This window comes from Ctenopharyngodon idella, chromosome 3 (assembly GCF_019924925.1).
Source record: "Ctenopharyngodon idella isolate HZGC_01 chromosome 3, HZGC01, whole genome shotgun sequence".
Lineage (NCBI taxonomy): Eukaryota > Metazoa > Chordata > Actinopteri > Cypriniformes > Xenocyprididae > Ctenopharyngodon > Ctenopharyngodon idella.
The window spans coordinates 6,305,985-6,326,876 of record NC_067222.1 but is presented as its reverse complement, the minus strand read 5'-3'; the positions used below and the strand labels follow the sequence as shown (position 1 = coordinate 6,326,876).

Here is a 20,892-nt window from a genome sequence, read left to right as displayed (position 1 = left end):
ATTTTGTGAATGGTAAATGAAATATCATCCTCTGTGGATCTGTTAGTCCTGTACACAAACTGTAGTGGGTTAAAGGATGTTTCTTAACAACTCCACCCTCTTACAACACTTACCAGGAAGAGACTGACACTCCTTTCGGTCATACTGACTTTGTCTCGACAAAAGCAATAAAGAATCAGTGAACAATGAAGAACGAAGAGGAAATAATTTTAAGAAGGATTTAAAACGTTTGTTCCTGAACAGACAGAAGATCTTTGTGATTCTCATGGTAATTTATTTTTGAAACCTTCATTCAGAAAGTGAAAGTAAAGTTCAGATTGCTGGAGCTCAAACAGTGAAAATGGCTTCACTATCTGAGGATGATTTTTCTTGTCCTGTGTGTCATGAAATCTTCAAGGATCCTGTTGTTTTATCATGTAGTCACAGTTTCTGTAAAGAGTGTCTTCAACAGTTCTGGAGAACCAAGGAAACTCAGGAGTGTCCTGTCTGCAGGAAAAGATCCTTAAGAGATGAGCCTCCTCCACTTAATCTTGCATTGAAAAACTTGTGTGAGTCGTTCCTGAAGGAGAGAAATGAGAGGCGTTCATCAGGATCTGAGGAGATCTGCAGTTTACACAGTGAGAAACTCAAACTCTTCTGTCTGGAGGACAAACAGCCTGTGTGTTTAGTGTGCAGAGATTCACAAGAACATGACAATCACAAATTCAGACCCATCAGTGAAGTTGTTCCATCATATAAGGTAAGACTGATTTACAGATGAAGATAAACACTTGTTTAAGCTTATGTATTACATATAAGATTACAGAAATCTCTGGTATCTTATAGTTTTTCTCTTTAAATTGCAGGAGGAGCTCAATACAGCACTGAAGTCCTTACAAGAGAAACTGAAACACAATGAAAACATTAAAGGAGAGTTTGAGAAAACAGTTCAACACATCAAGGTGAGGATTGATACTTTTGACATATTTACAACTTTGATTAGAACAGCTGAATTCATTTGTCTGACATAATTACATGTTCCTTTATTGACTGAAACACACACACACACACACACACACACACACACACACACACACACACACACACACACACACACACACAATGTGATTTCAGTCTCAAGCTAAGCACACAAAGCGTCAGATTAAACAGCAGTTTAAGAAGATTCATCAGTTTCTCAGAGATGAAGAAGCAGCTACAATCACTGCACTGAGGGAGGAAGAGAAGCAGAAGAAGCAGATGATGAAGGAGAAGCTGGAGGAGATGAACAGACACATCTCAGCTCTTTCACACACAATCAAAGACATGGAGGAGATGATGAAGCCAATGACGTCTGCTTTCTGAAGGTCTGATTTCAGATCATCGATTAATTGATTGATGATTGATTGATTATCTTGATGATAAATGGTGTGTTTGTTCTGCAGGAGTTTCCAGTCTCAATGGAAAGGTGAGTGATCTGCTGGTGTCTCTGGTCTCTCTGCTTCTGATCCAAAGCCACTGCAGTTCTGACTCCTGAATGTTCTTCCAGAGTCCAGATCTCACAGCCGGATCCACAGATGGCTTCTGGAGCTTTGATTCATGTGCCACGTTACTTGGGCAACCTGCAGTTCAGAGTCTGGAAGAAGATGCAGGACATCGTCCAAAACAGTGAGTCTGGAGAAGATCTGTGCTCTTACAGACACACTGGAAATCACACAGGGGTTTTTCATGACACAAAAGCACTAGATTATTTCAGTTTGTGGTAAATGAAGAGCATATAGGGACTATTATCAACTTGAATACAAGGGTTTCTAGAAGAAGTGCTGCTTCATGTATCATGATTTTTTCCATGTTTCAGAAACACAATGATGAGGGTTTGTTCAGATAATGATGTTTACCAGAAGAACCTGCTTCAGTTACTCAGAACACACAGATTTATTACATCTTAAAATATTAAAATCATGATTATTCATTACTAAGTCAAACACATCAGACAGTAACAAAGTATTTAAAACAAATACACACACATTAAGACTCAGTTTAATGAAGATTAACAGAATTTTTACAGATACAGTTTTTCATCTCAACAGCTCTGATTGTTTGATTGTGATTTTAACTTTTACAAAATATCAGTTTCTCTTGATGAGACACAAATGTTTGAATCACACATTTAATGTTTGTATCTGATGCCATTAAACACTGATAATTAAAATGAGTGTGTGACTAAAAACACTGACAGTGATCAGAGGAAAATGTCTGATGTGTTTGATCAACAGGACGAGTGTCATAATTCATAATAATCTGTGTACGGTTCACTCTTGATCATTATATGAACATCAGAATAAAAGCATCTGTTGATTGTGTCTCATCAGCTCCTGTGATTCTGGATCCAAACACGGCTTATCCACATCTAGTCCTGTCTGATGATCTGACCAGTGTGAGATACGGCAGGAAGAGTCAGCCTCTTCCTGATAATCCAGAGAGATTTGGCTATCATCTCTGTGTTCTGGGTTCAGAGGGTTTTAACTCAGGAACACACTGCTGGGATGTGGAGGTTAAAGAGAGTTCAGCCTGGAGACTTGGAGTAACTACAGCATCAAACCAGAGGAAGGGACGTGATTTCCGTAAGACTGATGTCTGGAGTGTGCAGTATGGACTGACTAATAGGTTTGGTTTGCCTGTTGAACAGAAGCTTGATCATGTGAGAGTGTATCTGGACTATGAAAGAGGAACGGTGTCATTCTCTGATCCTGTAACTAACAAACATCTACACACATTCACAACCACCTTCACTGACACACTCTTTCCTTTCTTCTGGTGTATTGACTCTCTGAGGATCTTACCGGTCAATAGTCAGTAATTGTTACTCCTGTAGGTCTGGATCGAGCTGCTGGACCCTGTTGCCACACCCACCAGAGTCGTTCCAGTGTCGTTCTGTGGTTTGTTTCCTCTTCCTGTCTGTTATTTCTAAACTCTGTATCCATTGGCTGAGCTCTGACACCTCGTCTCTGCCATTTACACATTTATTTTTGTTTTTTCTCCTCATCTTCGGCTGCTGTCCCCGTCAAACTTCTTCAAACAAGTACTCTTCCTTTTCAGTTCTAATTCGCATGTCTCCGCTCGCTGTAGTGCTTAGCTGTCCGCCATGAATTGTGGAATCATAGGATGAGTTGTTTTCACGTCTACAGCCGGTGGAAAAGAATCAGGATGGGACTCGGGCAGAAATCATATTCATAGATGAGATTATTAACGTTACTATAGTATGAAGCAGAGCAGGGCGAGTGATGCTGGAGCTGAACGAGACCGTTGGAGAGATTGCTAATGAGAAACGAGCGCGACACAGGAACTTTTATTATGCCGCAGTTGCCGCTTCCGCTTTTTTTGGTCTAATGTATGTGGGGTAATGCGGCGCTGTTTATCATATTAGATACATTTGTTTGTTGAAAGTTGTTATAGTGCTACTCTGTGCGTTCGCTCAGCGGCTGCTATGAGACACTTGTTGCACACTGTAGTAAGATAGATCGATATTAGTTACGGTAAAACATGGTACTCGCGGTAAATCAAGAAAATGAGATTTGAACAAGGAGGTATATAACATGATTAATTTTCAGTCGATGAATGAATCCAAACAGTTCCTCATCTGTCTAATATATGTTTTATTAATAAATATGTTTTATTAGACAGATGAGGAATATAATGTGTCTTTGGTGTTTCCATGGTTTCTACAAAATAAAACCGGAAATCGAGGGTATGATGTCATTGATAGGCGACGCACGGACACGGTCCGTGTCCTGGTTAAAACTGCATATTTCTGTGGATTTATACATGCTTGGAAACATTTGGGATAATGTAAGTACACAAGTCAACAAAATATATAACATCGTTCTAGTGGATTTTGGATATTTTAATCCAAAAATCCTACATATTGTGCCTTTAACTGGTTGCATATGTTAGATTTATTGATTGACTCAGGCAGAGAAAAGCTGTTGCTATCAAACATTGTGCACTTAATCAACTGAGTCAGTGTAATGGTGAAGGGATAGATCAAATAGGCCAATTGATGGAAGGTTTGCGAAGAAATTTCATGCTCCCTTGTAAAAGTATTTTTAAAATACAAAAATATAGTATTTTATTTTGATACATGGTGTGTCTGCTGTATTTTGTAGCTTATTTTGATACATTTAAAAATAAAGTTTTTTGTATTTTATATTAAAATACATTTTGATGTATTTTTGCCCAACCCTGGTCTCACCATGTACTTTTAGTAAAGTGGAGTGACATTTCTGATTTAAAGTATTCTGGAAGCAACATCATAAATAATGACAAGAATAAAGCAGGTTTGAACACTAAACAGAGAGACACAGCAAGAGATGAGAATGATATGAAGAGAGAAACAGTTTAGTACAGAAAGAGAAGCTGAATGAGAAACAAACATCTACCTGATGATGATGATGAGGTCAGATTTACACACAGATCAGCATGAAGAGCACTTACAGTGACGCTTTCAGTTGATGTCAGCTCAGAAAGCATCAGAGCAGTCATTATGCAAGATAATAAAACAGTGGCTTATGGATCACGTGCTCTTACAGATGCTCAAAAAAGAAAATTGAAAAAGAGCTACTTGCCATAATTTATGGATGTGAAAAAGTTCATCAATATGTCTACAGCAAGGAAGTGGAAGTTGAAACTGATCAAAAAACAACTGGAAAGTATGTCTGCAGTATCACTGCAGCAAACTCCACCCAGATTACAGCGCGTGCTTCTCAGACTTCAAAGATACAGCCTTAGGGTTAGGGTCAAGAAATGCTGATGAAAAATCATGAATCACACGTTGGAGTTGTAAAATGCAAAGAAAGAGCCAGGGATGTTCTGTATTGGCTGAACATGTAAACCCAAATCGAAGAGTTTATCTTCCAATGTCCAGTGTGAAACACACACAAGAGTAGTAATCCAAGAGAACCATTGATATCACATCCAATACCAGAAAGACCTTGTCATTCCTCACCTGCAAAACATGTAAAATACATAACAAAAAGGTTCAATTAAGTCAATATATTAGAATTTTTAAATTGAAACCATGCATTTATTTAAGTTGTGGTAACAGGTTCCCTGAATTACATATCTGATATTTGGCCCACACGCAACAAGCCACAACTCACACTAAACCGGCTCGATGTGTGTGGGACAGACACGGCCCATATAACCTTTGCCATTGCCAGCACTGAGCCATATGTGGCATAACTGGCCCAGATGAGGGCCGGAAAAATATCTGGGATAGCCGTGTACGCAGCATACACCAGATCTACACTCAATGGCCTTCATTTATCAAACGATCGTACGCCAGAAAACTGTGCGTACGCTCGTTTCCACGCAAAATTTGGTATTGTCAATATGAGCGTGAGCGGATGGCCATGATCAAATATCACGTCAGGTCTATTCATGCCCTCATCACCTCAAGACTCGACTATTGTAACGCACTCTATATAGGGATAAACCAAGGCTGTCTTTCTAGACTTCAAGTGGTTCAGAATGCAGCAGCCAAACTCCTGACTGGGGTTAAAAAATATGAACACATCACACCGACGTTAATGTCATTACTTTGGTTGGCCGGTCCGCTATAGAATTGATTTTAAAGTCTTTTTAATGGTTTATAAATCTCTAAATGGCTTAGCACCTTCTTACCTTACCGATCTTTTGGTGGAATATGTCCCAGGGAAGTCCTTGAGATCTTCAAATCAGGGAATATTAGTGGTCCCAAGAACAAAATTAAAACTCAGAGGTGACTGGGCTTTTGCAGCAGCTGCGCCAAAATTGTGGAACAGCCTGCCGGCTAGTATTAAGACTGCCAGAAGGTACTTTTAAATCAAAACTCAAGTCTTATTTGTTTGAAATAGCTTTTAATAAATGACATAGTGTCATATTACGTTTTTTCTATTTTGTTGTTAATGTTTATGTACAGCACATTGGTCAACAGTTGTTGTTTTAATGCTTTATAAATAAAATGACATTGACATTGACTTTTCTACCTCAAAAATGAGTCTTTGTAGAAAAAGTATGATTTAGAAGCTTGTCCTTTGACATGCAGAGAGGGATCTCCACAGAGAACATGCAAAATGAGTTTCATGGTTCTGTCTCGTTTCTGATTGGTGTAATTTGAGATGTTACAGTTGCCCCCTGTTACATTTGCCCTCGGTCTCCCCTATTTGGGGCGTGATATTTAAATGACGACAGTTTTCAGCCGTAACATTGATCAAAACCCGTTCATTTGTGAGATGGAATTGGCCGCATACGAAAGTTTAATGAATCACACGTGAGCGTTTTCGTAAGCTGATTTTTTCGTTCGGAGGTATGCTGGTTTCTACGTTCGTTTGATTAATGAGGGCCACTGTTCCACCATTGAAGTTTCACCTTTCAAACGAATGTGTGAGCCAGGGGGACGCTCAAGCTCAAACAGGTGCGCAACGTTTTGCTACGGTTTCCGTGTTGAACGACATGTTTCCTGGAAACGTTTTCTCTTGTTTGGTGGGTGAGTCAAAAATGTCAACCCAATCAGCAGCAATATGTATAAATCACGCGGTATTAAAGAGACAACTCGCACAATGGGTCCAAGTAAAGTGGTTTACAAATGTGTCTGCTGCAGCTCGGTATACGCTTCAATTCAAGATATTAGAAGACATGTTTGTCGTAAGAGTTTCGTAGTTAAAATATAGCATATCAATTCTTCAAAAAGAACACAAAATGGCCTTCTCAGCTGCCATAGTTGCAACTCTTGCGTCATCAGAACAGGGTGTTCAACGCACCACCGTTTCCATTTAAAAAACGTTTTGCAACGTTTTGTCAGGTCTGAATGCAGCCCAGGGCTGGGACACGACACAACATTGCTGTCATATAAAATGTTTACTAAATGTTTTTGAGTATTTTATGACTGTAAAGACTGACTTGTTGTTGAATAAAGAACTTTTCCTGTCGTGCATTATTATTATTTAAAATAAAAAAAACCCTTCAATATCAGGTTGACTGACCCAGCACTGTCAAAAAACAACCCAGCAAATGGGTCAATATTATAAAAACTGAACTAAAAAAGCCAAAGATGCATTGAGTCCAATATTTACCCAGCAATGGGTTGCCAAATAACCCAGAAATGATTGTTTTTAACCCAGCATTTTTAGAGTGATGTTTACAGTGATTAGTTAACTAATGATTTTTACAACAGAATGAATCAATACTGAATTTACTTAAGCTGGACACCATTTTCTTCTAGAGCTGCTGAAAATTACAGCCAAAATTGTGTTCCCTCTATCACTGTAAAGCTGCTTTGACACAATCTGTATTGTAAAAAGTGCTATATAAATAAAGGTGACTTGACTTGATATGACTAGAGAAAAGGTGTAAACAAAAAAAAAAGTAAAATAAATAATAACAATTAAGATTATTAAAATAAACATAAGTAAATAAAACGTTTAGTAAAAACAAATACAGTACTATAACCGTACATAATGAATATATTTATTAAAATATTTAGACATATTAATAATATTATTTTTTCTTAGTATAAATTGGGTCTTTATACACAAAACTACTTGTCTTTTAAATTTCAGGATGGGGGTCTGTCACACAAGGATAATCATGTTTGGCATATAAAAGATAGAAAACTCCTGGGTTAAACTGTTAGCAACATCCATAATCTATCATTTAAAAATAGATTTGTTATTTCAAGAGATACATTTCTATATCTGATTAACAAAGAAAGAAAAGACTTGATTGACTTTAGTTGCATTTATAAAAAAGCACCATGGTATTTCAGTGTTTTTGGGCATATAGTACCATGTTAATGCCATGTTTTAGAGTCTGATGGTAATAATGTAAACACAATGACATATACACCGATCAGGCATAACATTATGACCACCTTCCTAATATTGTGTTGGTCCCCCTTTTGCTGCCAAAACAGCCCTGACCCGTCGAGGCATGGACTCCTCTAGACCCCTGAAGGTGTGCTGTGGTATCTGGAACAAGATGTTAGCAGCAGATCCTTTAAGTCCTGTAAGTTGCGAGGTGGAGCCTCCATGGATCAGACTTTTTTGTTCAGCACATCCCACAGATGCTCGGTTGGATTGAGATCTGGGGAATTTGGAGGCCAAGTCAACACCTCAAACTCGCTGTTGTTCTCCTCAAACCATTCCTGAACCATTTTTGCTTTGTGGCAGGGCGCATTATCCTGCTGAAAGAGGCCACAGCCAGCAGAGAATACCGTTTCCATGAAAGGGTGTACATGGTCTGCAACAATACTTAGGTAGGTGGTACATGTCAAAGTAACATCCACATGGATGGCAGGACCCAAGGTTTCCCAGCAGAACATTGCCCAAAGCATCACACTGCCTCCGCCGGCTTGCCTTCTTCCCATAGTGCATCCTGGTGCCATGTGTTCCCCAGGTAATGACGCACATGCACCCGGCCATCCACGTGATGTAAAAGAAAACGTGATTCATCAGACCAGGCCACCTTCTTCCATTGCTCCGTGGTCCAGTTCTGATGCTCACGTGCCCACTGTTGGTGCTTTCAGCGGTGGACAGGGGTCAGCATGGGCACCCTGACTGATCTGCAGCTATGCAGCCCCATACGCAACAAACTGTGATTCACTGTGTATTCTGACACCTTTCTATCAGAACCAGCATTAACTTCTTGAGCAGTTTGAGCTACAGCAGCTCGTCTGTTGGATCGGACCACACGGGCCAGCCTTCGCTCCCCACGTTCATCAATGAGCCTTGGCTACCCATGACCCTGTCGCCGGTTCACCACTGTTCCTTCTTGGAGCACTTTTGATAGATACTGACCACTGCAGACCGGGAACACCCCACAAGAGCTGCAGTTTTGGAGATGCTCTGACCCAGTCCTCTAGCCATCACAATTTGGTCCTTGTCAAACTCGCTCAAATCCTTACGCTTGCCCGTTTTTCCTGCTTCTAACACATCAACTTTGAGGACAAAATGTTCCCTTGCTGCCTAATATATCCCACCCACTAACAGGTGCCGTGATGAAGAGATGATCAGTGTTATTCACTTCACCTGTCAGTGCCCATAATGTTATGCCTGATCGGTGTAAATAGGGTAATAACAGTACCATCTTATATATTAAAGCAGTGGTGTCCAACCCTGTTCCTGGAGATCTCCTTCTGTCTGAAACACCTGTCTGTAATTATCAAGTGCTCCTGACAATCTTAATTAGCTGATTCAGGTGTGTTTTATCAGGGTTGGAGCTAAACTTTGCAGGTAGGTAGATCTCCAGGAACAGGATTGGGCACCCCTGTATTAAAAACATGGTATAATTATTTTGGAAGCAACACCATGTGACCAGTTCTGACACCTCTTATAGCTTCTCATCGTTGCCTGTGACAAGACCAATGACTGTGGTGTCATCTGTCAACGTATGATGATGTTGTTTGGCTGGGCAGCGACACAGTCGTGCCTGAAGAGAGTGAACGGCATAGGGCCGAGTACAGAGCCTTGAGGAGCGCCTGTGTTCATTTCAAGGTGCTGGAGGAGTGTTTTCAGAGGTGAACATGTTGGGGTCTGCCAGTGAGGAAACTCAGTATCCAGTTACTCAGCACAGGAGCTTTTGCAGCCCCATATACAGCTTGGTTATAAGATTTGAGGGTATGATAAATGGTGAACTGTAAACTATAAATAGTAATCAGGCATAACTATCCTTATTTTCTAAGTGGGTTAGAATTTTGTGAATGGTAAATGAAATATCATCCTCTGTGAATCTGTTAGTCCTGTACACAAACTGTAGTGGGTCAAAGGAGGTTTGGTGCTCAGGATGTTTCTTAATAAAGCTCTCAAAACACTTGATGAGAACCGCTGTGAGAGCCACTGATCTGCAGTCATTAAGATGAGAGACTGTGTCTTTCTGTGGAACAGGGATGATAGTGGAGGACTTGAAGCAGAAAGGAGCTGTAGTCAGGGTGAGAAAAGATTGAACACAATCATGTGATCAGAAACTCCACCCTCTTACAACAGTTGCCAGGAAGAGACCGACTTACTCCTTTCGGTCATACTGACTTTGTCTCGACAAAAGCAATAAAGAATCAGTGAACAATGAAGAACGAAGAGGAAAAACTTTTAAGAAGGATTTAAAATGTTTGATCCTGAACAGACAGCAGATCTTTGTGATTCTCATGGTTATTTATTTTTGAAACCTTGATTTAGAAAGTGAAAGTAAAGTTGAGATTGCTGGAGCTCAAACAGTGAAAATGGCTTCACTGTCTGAAGATGATTTTTCTTGTCCTGTGTGTCATGAAATCTTCAAGGATCCTGTTCTTCTGTCATGTAGTCACAGTTTCTGTAAAGAGTGTCTTCAAGAGTTCTGGAGAACCAAGGAAACTCAGGAGTGTCCTGTCTGCAGGAAAAGATCCTTAAGAGATGAGCCTCCTCCACTTAATCTTGCATTGAAAAACTTGTGTGAGTCGTTCCTGAAGGAGAGAAATGAGAGGCGTTCATCAGGATCTGAGGAGATCTGCAGTTTACACAGTGAGAAACTCAAACTCTTCTGTCTGGAGGACAAACAGCCTGTGTGTTTAGTGTGCAGAGATTCACAAGAACATGACAATCATAAATTCAGACCCATCAGTGAAGTGGTTTCATCATATAAGGTAAGACTGATTTACAGATGAAGATAAACACTTGTTTAAGCTTATGTATTACATATAAGATTACAGAACTCTCTGGTATCTTATAGATTTTCTCTTTAAATTCCAGGAGGAGCTCAATACAGCACTGAAGTCCTTACAAGAGAAACTGAAACACAATGAAAACATTAAAGGAGAGTTTGAGAAAACAGTTCAACACATCAAGGTGAGGACTGACTGTTTTGATATATTTACAAGTTTGATTAAAATAGGTGAATTGATTTGTATGACATAATTACATGTTCCTTTATTGACTGAAACACACACACACACACAATGTGATTTCAGTCTCAAGCTGAGCACACAGAGCGTCAGATTAAACAGCAGTTTGAGAAGCTTCATCAGTTTCTCAGAGATGAAGAAGCAGCTACAATCACTGCACTGAGGGAGGAAGAGGAGCAGAAGAAGCAGATGATGAAGGAGAAGCTGGAGGAGATGAACAGACACATCTCAGCTCTTTCACACACAATCAAACACATGGAGGAGATGATGAAAGCCAATGACGTCTGCTTTCTGAAGGTCTGATTTCAGATCATTGATTGATTGATTGATTGATTGATTGAGTTCTTGATGATAAATGGTGTGTTTGTTCTGCAGAAGTTTCCAGTCTCAATGGAAAGGTGAGTGATCTGCTGGTGTCTCTGGTCTCTCTGCTTCTGATCCAAAGCCACTGCAGTTCTGACTCCTGAATGTTTTTCCAGAGTCCAGATCTCACAGCCGGATCCACAGATGGCTTCTGGAGCTTTGATTCATGTGCCACGTTACTTGGGCAACCTGCCGTTCAGAGTCTGGAAGAAGATGCAGGACATCGTCCACAACAGTGAGTCTGGAGAAGATCTGAGCTCTTACACACACACTGGAAATCACACAGGGGTTTTTCATGACAAAAGCACTAGATTATTTCAATGTGTAGAAAGTGAAAAACATACTAGTTTTGGTATATAATATTATTACTCTTTTTTTAAAAATGTTAATCTTTTCTTCATCTAATCAAGTCCAGAACAACCTCAACAGTGTAAAAGTGAAAAGATACTTGAGGCTTCATTTGTGATTCTTCAGACTGAAACACTGAAGCTCAAATATAATATTGTGAACTCAAGAACTTCAATTTGTATTTCAAGATCCTCAAAAAGTTTCCATTATGATAATATTACTAGAGGAACTATTGACAGTCTCTAGAGTTCATTAAGAAAATTATTAATTTATAATCTCCTCGTTAAGGATAAAATTATTTTCTTCTTATTTTGTAACTTATTTTGTAAAAAGTTAAGAATATTTTGTATTACAAAAGTTACTACTTTTCTTACATTAAAAAAAAAAGGTTTAAGACAAAACTTAAGAAGAATTAAAAATCTCATAAAGAATCATATTGTTGTAATGATGGGTCGAATGCGTGAGGATCCATTTGCAGCTTTATTATGATAAACACCAAAGCAGACAGGGGCAAAGGCAGAGACACAAACAGGGACAGGCAATGGTCGAGGCAGGCGGCAGACAAGCAGAGTAAAGTCACAGGCAATGGTCAGGGCAGGCGGCAAACAAACACAGTCCAATAAACAGTCCAATGGCAACAGAAGTACAATCCACAAGAAAACGCTCAGTAGTGATCACCGGGGCAAATCAAGACTTCGCAAAGGGTGTGTGTGTGTGTGTGTGTGTGTGTCTTAAATAGTCCAGGTAATGATCTGCAGGTGTGTGTGGCAATTGGTGATTGGTGCATGTGATTGGAAGGGAGGATTATGGGAAGTGGAGTCCAGGAACTGACAGGAACAGACAGTGATCGTGACATAACGCCCCCCTTCCGGAAGGCGCGTCCTCGTGGCGTAAATGGCACAGATAGGGAGGGGGGGGTGGGTACATTGGAGACCTGTTGGCAGACGGGAACGGGGTCTCCAATGCAGGTCCAGGAACTCGGGCAGCCCAGCCACGGCGGGTCAGGTGCCACGGGCGGCCACGGCGGGTCAGGTGCCACGGGCGGCCACGGCGGGTCAGGTGCCACGGGCGGCCACGGCGGGTCAGGTGCCACGGGCGGCCACGGCGGGTCAGGTGCCACGGGCGGCCACGGCGGGTCAGGTGCCACGGGCGGCCACGGCGGGTCAGGTGCCACGGGCGGCCACGGCGGGTCAGGTGCCACGGGCGGCCACGGCGGGTCAGGTGCCACGGGCGGCCACGGCGGGTCAGGTGCCACGGGCGGCCACGGCGGGTCAGGTGCCACGGGCGGCCACGGCGGGTCAGGTGCCACGGGCGGCCACGGCGGGTCAGGTGCCACGGGCGGCCACGGCGGGTCAGGTGCCACGGGCGGCCACGGCGGGTCAGGTGCCACGGGCGGCCACGGCGGGTCAGGTGGCTCGGGTGGCGCCGGCAGGGCGAGGAGCTCGGCGACGGCCTCCGTGGCCGTATCAGGAAGAGCGGGCTGCTCTGGGACGGCAGCGGACTGCTCTGGGACGGCCTCCGGGCTTACAACGGGCTCTGGGACGGCCTCCGGGCCTACAGCGGGCTCTGGGAAGGCCTCCGGGCCTTGAGGGATGGAGGAAGCCTTCTTCCTCCTCCTCCTCCGTTTACATGGTTGAGGCGGTGGCTCTATGCCTACCTCCTCTGAGGGCGCTGCAGCGGGCTCACGGGTTGGAGCGGACTTGCGGACTGGAGCTGGTTCTGGAGTGGACTCACTGGCTGGAACGACCCCTATGTTCCCAGACACTGGCGGGGCGGCCATCTTGCCCGTGGGCACTGGCAAAGCGGCCATCTTGTCCATAGCATCCAGAGAATTTGAGTGCGTGGCACCCGGCGAGCTTGAGTGCGTGGCACCCGGCGAGCTTGAGTGCGTGGCACCCGGCGAGCTTGAGTGCGTGGCACCCGGCGAGCTTGAGTGCGTGGCACCCGGCGAGCTTGAGTGCGTGGCACCCGGCGAGCTTGAGTGCGTGGCACCCGGCGAGCTTGAGTGCGTCGCCACCGGCGAGCTTGAGGGCGTAGCAACCGACGAGCTTGAGGGCATAGCGGCCAGCGGGCTTGAGTGCGAAGCGGCCGGCGGAGGCTTAGGAATGCCAGCCGCTCGTGCTGAAGTCAGCGGTGGATCAGCCACACTGGAACGCAACCCACTCCGCTCCCAAACAGATCCAGAGACGTGATGTAATTCTAGAGGATCAACGGAGACTTGACTTGGCTCTGGAAGATCAGCGGAGACATGATGTGATGATGTTGTGGCCGCCATTTTGTGCAGGCTCTCTTTAGAGGCAGCCATTACATGGGGGGACGAGGTGTCGCGTTCCTCCGCGACACCCACAGTAAAAAGTGAACCAACAGTAAGCAGGGCAAAGTCCAGAAATTCCACGAACGACCCTCGGGGACCATTAATAAGTAAGTAGTCCTTCAATGGTTCGTTTAATCCATAGCCAAAGAAGTCAATGAGGGCACAGTCAGGCAGGTCAGAGAAATAGGCAATGTCTAAAAACTTCTGAATGTGGTCCTCGAGTGTACAATTACCTTGCCGAAGGCGGACGAGACGTATTGCTGGGTCCATGCTAAGGCTGGAAGCGCTCGTAGAAGCTGCTGGATCGTTTGATGGCGAAGTCTTCTGTAATGATGGGTCGAATGCGTGAGGATCCATTTGCAGCTTTATTATGATAAACACCAAAGCAGACAGGGGCAAAGGCAGAGACACAAACAGGGACAGGCAATGGTCGAGGCAGGCGGCAGACAAGCAGAGTAAAGTCACAGGCAATGGTCAGGGCAGGCGGCAAACAAACACAGTCCAATAAACAGTCCAATGGCAACAGAAGTACAATCCACAAGAAAACGCTCAGTAGTGATCACCGGGGCAAATCAAGACTTCGCAAAGGGTGTGTGTGTGTGTGTGTCTTAAATAGTCCAGGTAATGATCTGCAGGTGTGTGTGGCAATTGGTGATTGGTGCATGTGATTGGAAGGGAGGATTATGGGAAGTGGAGTCCAGGAACTGACAGGAACAGACAGTGATCGTGACAATTGTTATTCTAAAATACATTGTTCAGATTTACTTTGATAGTACAATCAGAAGACTTCAAAAATGGACATAATATCCCTTACAGAAAGAAAATATATTTCCACATATTTGTGATCAAAATATTAAATAGTTTGAATATATTGAAAAATATATGGAATAATTAACTCAGAACACACTTTTGTATGTCTTTGTATTAACTTTTGTATTAAAACTTGCTTGAGAAATTTAGGGCAATCATTTTCCTCACACTGTAACATATTGCCTTGGTTTAACTCTAAAATAATTGAGGAAACTATTTGCATCAGAGTTTTGAGTATTTTGAACTGTAAAATTAGACTTTGCATTTTTTTTAAACATGAACCCTTAAATAACACCAACACAACTTTCCTCATGAACTCAACACAAATACTAAAAGCAGAAACTCAATTGAGTGAAATTAATATAATAATAATAATAATAACTTTATTTTATATGGCGCCTTTAAAAGCAGCTTCTCAAAGCGCTGTACATAAGAACATAAAATCACAACAGAATATAACAACAATTTCAAAAAAAAAGAAAAAAAAAAGAATAAGAAGTACAGAATTAAAAATACAACTAAAAGCAACTTAAAAAAATAAGATTACATAAAAGCTTCCCTAAAAAAGAAGGTTTTTGAACTAGATTTAAAAATGTGCAAGGATTCTGCATTTCGTATCTCTACAGGCAAGGAATTCCAGAGTTTAGGTGCAAGATTTGAAAAAGCCCTATCACCCATAGATCTCAGGCGAGTTACAGGGACAGTTGAAAGACCAGCATTGATGGATCTAATATTTCGAACTGGGGTGTAGGGTGTCAATAGGTCAGCCAAATATTGAGGTGCCAAATTATTTAATGCTTTGTAAGTCAGTAGTAAAACTTTCAAATCAATACAGAATTTAACTGGCAGCCAGTGCAGTGATTTATAGAATATGCTCTCTTGCACTGGTTCTTGTCAAGATGCATGCAGCAGAATTTTGTACCAACTGCAATTTGTTGAGAGTAGTCTTGGGCATTTCAGCCAGCAAAGAGTTACAGTAGTCAATGCGAGAAAAGACAAATGTGTTAATTAGCTTTTCTGCCACAGTAAAAATTAACATTGGCCGCAATGTGGCAATATTTCTGAGGTGAAAGAAAGATACTTTAACAGTGTTTCTAACCTGTAAGTCGAACGTTAGGTTGGGATCAAATATCACCCCCAGATTTTTTAATTTGTCTTTAAACTGTACAATGGAGTCATCCACCTGTAAGGATGGTGGCTCCATTCTATGTAACTGATGTGGTGAACCAATAAGCATGACTTCGGTCTTATCACTGTTAAGGCAGAGAAAGTTCTCAGACATCCACTTCTTAACCTCAGAGATACATTGAGACAGAGTAGAGATATCAACATTTACATCTGATTTTGAATGTACATATATCTGTGTGTCATCAGCATAAAAATGAAAGTTAAGACAAAGCGACCTTAAAAGCTGACCAAGGGGAAATATATACAGACTAAATAGTAATGGACCAAGTATTGATCCTTGAGGAACACCTGATTTCATAACTCCGACTTCAGATCTTGAACCCCCCAATACAACAAATTGTTTACGGTCAGAGAGATAAGACTTGAACCAGTTCAGAGCAATCTCAGAAACACCAAAAACATACTCAAGACGTGAGAGTAACGTACAATGATCAATGGTATCGAATGCTGCACTGAGATCAAGTAGAATCAATATAGATATATAACCAGAATCCAAGGCAATTAATAAACCATTTAAAACCTTTACCAGTGCTGTTTCAGTACTGTGCAACTTACGGAAACCAGACTCATCAGACTCATGATGTGTAACTCATGTGAAAACACATTAGTGTAACATAGTAAATATTCTCACATATTTCTCAATATATGAAAAGAGGTAATTCCTAATGTATTATTATTAATATATTAACACAATATATCATTCAATATATTTAAATCATTTAATATATTGATTATAAATATATGGAGAAAGGGATCTGTAAGGGATATAATGAGAAAATATTTAAGATGTTATTATTGGTATATTTGAGAACTTATTTAAATTTTTCAAGAACTGAAGGAACATTAAAAATGTTTCTTTGAAGATTTTCATGAATCCTGAATAATTTTGAAAGGGTTTCTAGAAGAAGTGCTGCTTCATGTATCCTGATTTTTCCATGTTTCAGAAACACAATGATGAGGGTTTGTTCAGATAATGATGTTTACCAGAAGAACCTGCTTCAGTTACTCACATCACACAGATTTATTACATATTAAAATATTAAACTCATGATTATTCATTACTAAGTCAAACACATCAGACAGTAACAAAGTATTTTAAATCAAATTCACACACATTAAGATTCAGTTTAATGAAGAAGATCAGATAATGATGAACAGAATTTGTACAGATACAGTTTTTCATCTCAACAGCTCTGATTGATTGATTGTGATTTTAACTTTTCCAGAATATCAGTTTCTCTGGATGTTTGAATCACACATTTAATGTTTGTATCTGATGCCATTAAACACTGATAATAAAAATGAGTGTGTGACTAAAAACACTGACAGTGATCAGAGGAAAATGTCTGATGTGTTTGATCAACAGGACGAGTGTCATAATTCATAATAATCTGTGTACGGTTCACTCTTGATCACTATATGAACATCAGAATAAAAGCATCTGTTGAATGTGTCTCATCAGCTCCTGTGATTCTGGATCCAAACACGGGTCATCCACGTCTCTTCCTGTCTGATGATCTGACCAGTGTGAGATACAGCAGGAACAAACAACCTCTTCCTGATAATCCAGAGAGATTTAGTGGGTGCCTCTGTGTTCTGGGTTCAGAGGGTTTTAACTCAGGAACACACTGCTGGGATGTGGAGGTTAAAGAGAGTTCATACTGGAGACTTGGAGTAACTACAGCATCAAACCAGAGGAAGGGACGTGATTTCTGTAACACTGATGTCTGGAGTGTGCAGTACGGACTGACTAATAGGTTTGGTTTTCCTGTTGAACAGAAGCTTGATCGTGTGAGAGTGTATCTGGACTATGACAGAGGAAAGGTGTCATTCTCTGATCCTGTAACTAACAAACATCTACACACATTCACAACCACCTTCACTGACACACTCTTTCCTTTCTTCTGTTGTATTGACTCTCTGAGGATCTTACCGGCGTAAGGCCCGCCCAATCTGTCTTTTCAGCATTGTAAAATAGTTTAATTCCAATTAAACTATTATCTGACTCATCAGTTGAGCTGCTTTCATCTTTTACACTCATCATGTTTTCATTATTTGTATGTGTTTAACTTCTCAGAAATGCTCTTAAAGGGATAGTTCACCCAAAAATGAAAATCCTGTCATCATTTACTCTGCCTCATGTTGGTCCAAACCTGTTTCTTTCTTCTGTTGAACACAAAATAAGTTATTTTGAAGAATGCTGGTAATCAAACATTTTCTGATCTCTGTTGACTAACGTAGTATGGAAAAATATCATAATAAAGAACAATAAGGTGTGTCCAAACGTTTGCCTGTATATTTGACACATGAAGATCCTCTTGCAGTCAGTGATAGACAGTGTCAGTCATGTTGAGCTGGTGCGGCTCCTCTCCTCTCTCTGGGAAAAGGCTGGATGTGAGGAACAGATAGAGGAAAGAACAGGATGTCCGACGGAGAGCAGGGCGACGGGGGTGGGGAATTGTCCGGAAGGAGCAGAGGGACGTTAAGCAAGCAGTCGCTTTGAGAGATGGGTGGCAGGAAGTGTGGGCGTCGATCTCTCCTCTTTTGCCCCTCCCATTTACATACTGGCTCCGCCCTGATGCCACGCCCACCAGAGTCATTCGAGTGTTGTTCTGTGGTTTGTTTCCTCTTCCTGTCTGTTATTTCTAAACTCTGTATCCACTGGCTGAGCTCTGATGCCTTGTCGCTGCTGTTTACATATTTATTTTTGTTTTTTCTCATCACCTTCGGCTGCTGTCCCCGCCAGACTTCTTCAAACAAGTACTCTTCCTTTTCAGTCCAGACTCTCCCACGGGTCCTCGTTGTAGTGTTTAGCCGTCTGCCATGATGCCAGCACTGAACATTGACCGTTTGCAGCTGTTTATTCATGGATATCTCATCATCTTTTTGAGGATTTGAATGTAAAATTTTGGGTAATGGCCTGAATGCATTGTCTTGTGTCTGAATGCATTTGAGTCCGTTTAAGGATGCGTTTCGGTGAGGTCGACCTGTTAACGGGTCAGAACGGTCAACAGACTGACCCGATGTGTTTCGGGTTGTGTTTAAGACTGAACGCAGGCGACGATGGGGTGGTAAACTAGCAGACAGACCCGTCAGACCCACCGTACGGAAAAGCGGAGCGGGCCGGAGGTTAACCATGTGACGCTTTCCACCGTCCTCACTAGTTTTGGCAATGATCCCGAATCCAGCAGAACTCCCTGGAGTTTCATCCATATTGGACTCTGGAGGAAGAACAGAGATCAACATTTTCAACTCCACAAAAGCCACTTTCACAGATTAAAATAATTTAGATTAAAATAAATAGGGGTTCTCCATCTAAAAATGCTGTGTTTTTTACCCAACTGATGGGTGCATCCTGTTGGGTCATTGTGTTACGTGTCTATGTTCAGTTTGGTTTAGTTTACTGTGTTCTGTCCCTGTTTTTCATGCCTGTGTTCCCTACTTAGTTTCCTTGGTTGTTAATTAGCTCCACACACCTGTTTCTGTTCAGTTGATCACCCTCTCTGTGTATTTAAGCCATCAGTTTTTCTTTTCTTTCAGTGTCTGGTATTGTCTTTGTTTCACTGTATGTGGTTGTGTATTAGTTTGCTCCTGCCATCTCCTGTATGATACTTTGTGGATTAATAAAGAAGTGTTTATTGGATTCTCTTGCGTAGTGTGATTACTACAGCCACAGTGTGACAATTAAGGTATTTTTTATATTTTTACCAAGGTTGTACATAAAAACCCAAACATAGTTGTTTTAACCCAGCATAATGCTGTAGTTAAAACAACTATGTTTGGGTTTTTTATGTACAACCTTGGTAAAAATATGAAAAATACCTTAATTGTCACACTGTGGCTGTAGTTAAATGAATTTTAAAAAATAAGATTAATATAAATGAATAACACATTGATAAATAAATAAACATTACATTAAAATAAACAAATAAAAAATTGTGAAAATTAGTAAGTAAATACAGTACTATAGCAGTAAGTAATGATGAATATATTTACTAAATGTATGTCAGTGTTTTGGGGCATATAGTACCATTTTAATGCCACGTTTTAGACTCTGATGTAAAAACAATGGCATATAAATATGGTAATCACACAGTACCATGGCACATATTAAAGTAAACATGGTCTCACCATGTACTTTTAGTAAAGTGGAGTGACATTTCTGATTTAAAGTATTCTGGAAGCAACATCATAAATAATGACAAGAATAAAGCAGGTTTGAACACTAAACAGAGAGACACAGCAAGGGATGAGAATGATATGAAGAGAGAAACAGTTTAGTACAGAAAGAGAAGCTGAATGAGAAACAAACATCTACCTGAGGATGATGAGGTCAGATTTACACACAGATCAGCATGAAGAGCCACTTACAGTCTGACGGCTTCATCTCTTATCAGACACACTCAGCATCTGTTGCCATGGAGTCCTGCAAGACCAATCAGCATCTCTCAATCTCTCTCTGTCTCTCTCTCTGTCTCTCTATTTTTCATGTCGTGCCCTTCAGCAGCATGATCATGTGCAGCTCGCCTCTTTTATATCTCTGTCTGTCCATCAATTATGAATCAGACGGCAGGACAGAAGCTCTGACCAACACCAAAATCCACATGATCTCAGTCAGGAAACAGACTAAATATAATAGAGACCGTTAAAAACAGTCACTGCCCACTTTTTTAAATTTTTTTATTTACATTTTATTATTTTTATTTTACTTCCAACATTACAGTAATTCAATTTTTTATTATTTTATTTCCAACATTTCACTTACTATATTTTTTACTGTTTTTTTATTTATTTATTTTTTATTTCCAACATTACACCCACTAGATTTTTACTGTTTTATTTTATTTCCAAAATTACACTCATTAGATTTTTTACTGTTTATTTTATTTTATTTCATTTCCTACACTACACTCATTAGATTTACTGTTTTATTTTATATTTTAACACTACATGCTCTAGATTCTATTCTATTCTGTTCTATTCT

General features: G+C 40.9%; 1 protein-coding gene and 1 pseudogene across 1 annotated transcript; both read left to right on the top strand.

The window, feature by feature from the left end:
* Window positions 1–92: 92 nt before the first annotated feature.
* Window positions 93–6,944, top strand: LOC127508676 (nuclear factor 7, ovary-like; annotated as a pseudogene).
* A 3,029-nt stretch (window positions 6,945–9,973) lies between these two features.
* On the top strand, window positions 9,974–19,551 carry LOC127508677 (nuclear factor 7, ovary-like). The gene is made up of 6 exons (XM_051886816.1): window positions 9,974–10,627; window positions 10,734–10,829; window positions 10,952–11,182; window positions 11,261–11,283; window positions 11,365–11,483; window positions 17,371–19,551. The coding sequence occupies exons 1-6, from the start codon at window positions 10,229–10,231 to the stop codon at window positions 17,847–17,849; spliced, it is 1,347 nt and encodes a 448-aa protein (XP_051742776.1). The 5' UTR covers window positions 9,974–10,228; the 3' UTR covers window positions 17,850–19,551.
* Window positions 19,552–20,892: the final 1,341 nt, after the last annotated feature.

Excerpts from the sequence above, each read along its gene's own strand:
- LOC127508677 (XM_051886816.1), top strand. The coding sequence starts at position 10,229 with ATGGCTTCACTGTCTGAAGATGATTTTTCTTGTCCTGTGTGTCATGAA. Across the intron at positions 10,628-10,733 it reads AAGTGGTTTCATCATATAAG|GAGGAGCTCAATACAGCACT; the intron begins GTAAGACTGATT and ends TTTAAATTCCAG. Across the intron at positions 11,484-17,370 it reads GCAGGACATCGTCCACAACA|CTCCTGTGATTCTGGATCCA; the intron begins GTGAGTCTGGAG and ends GTGTCTCATCAG.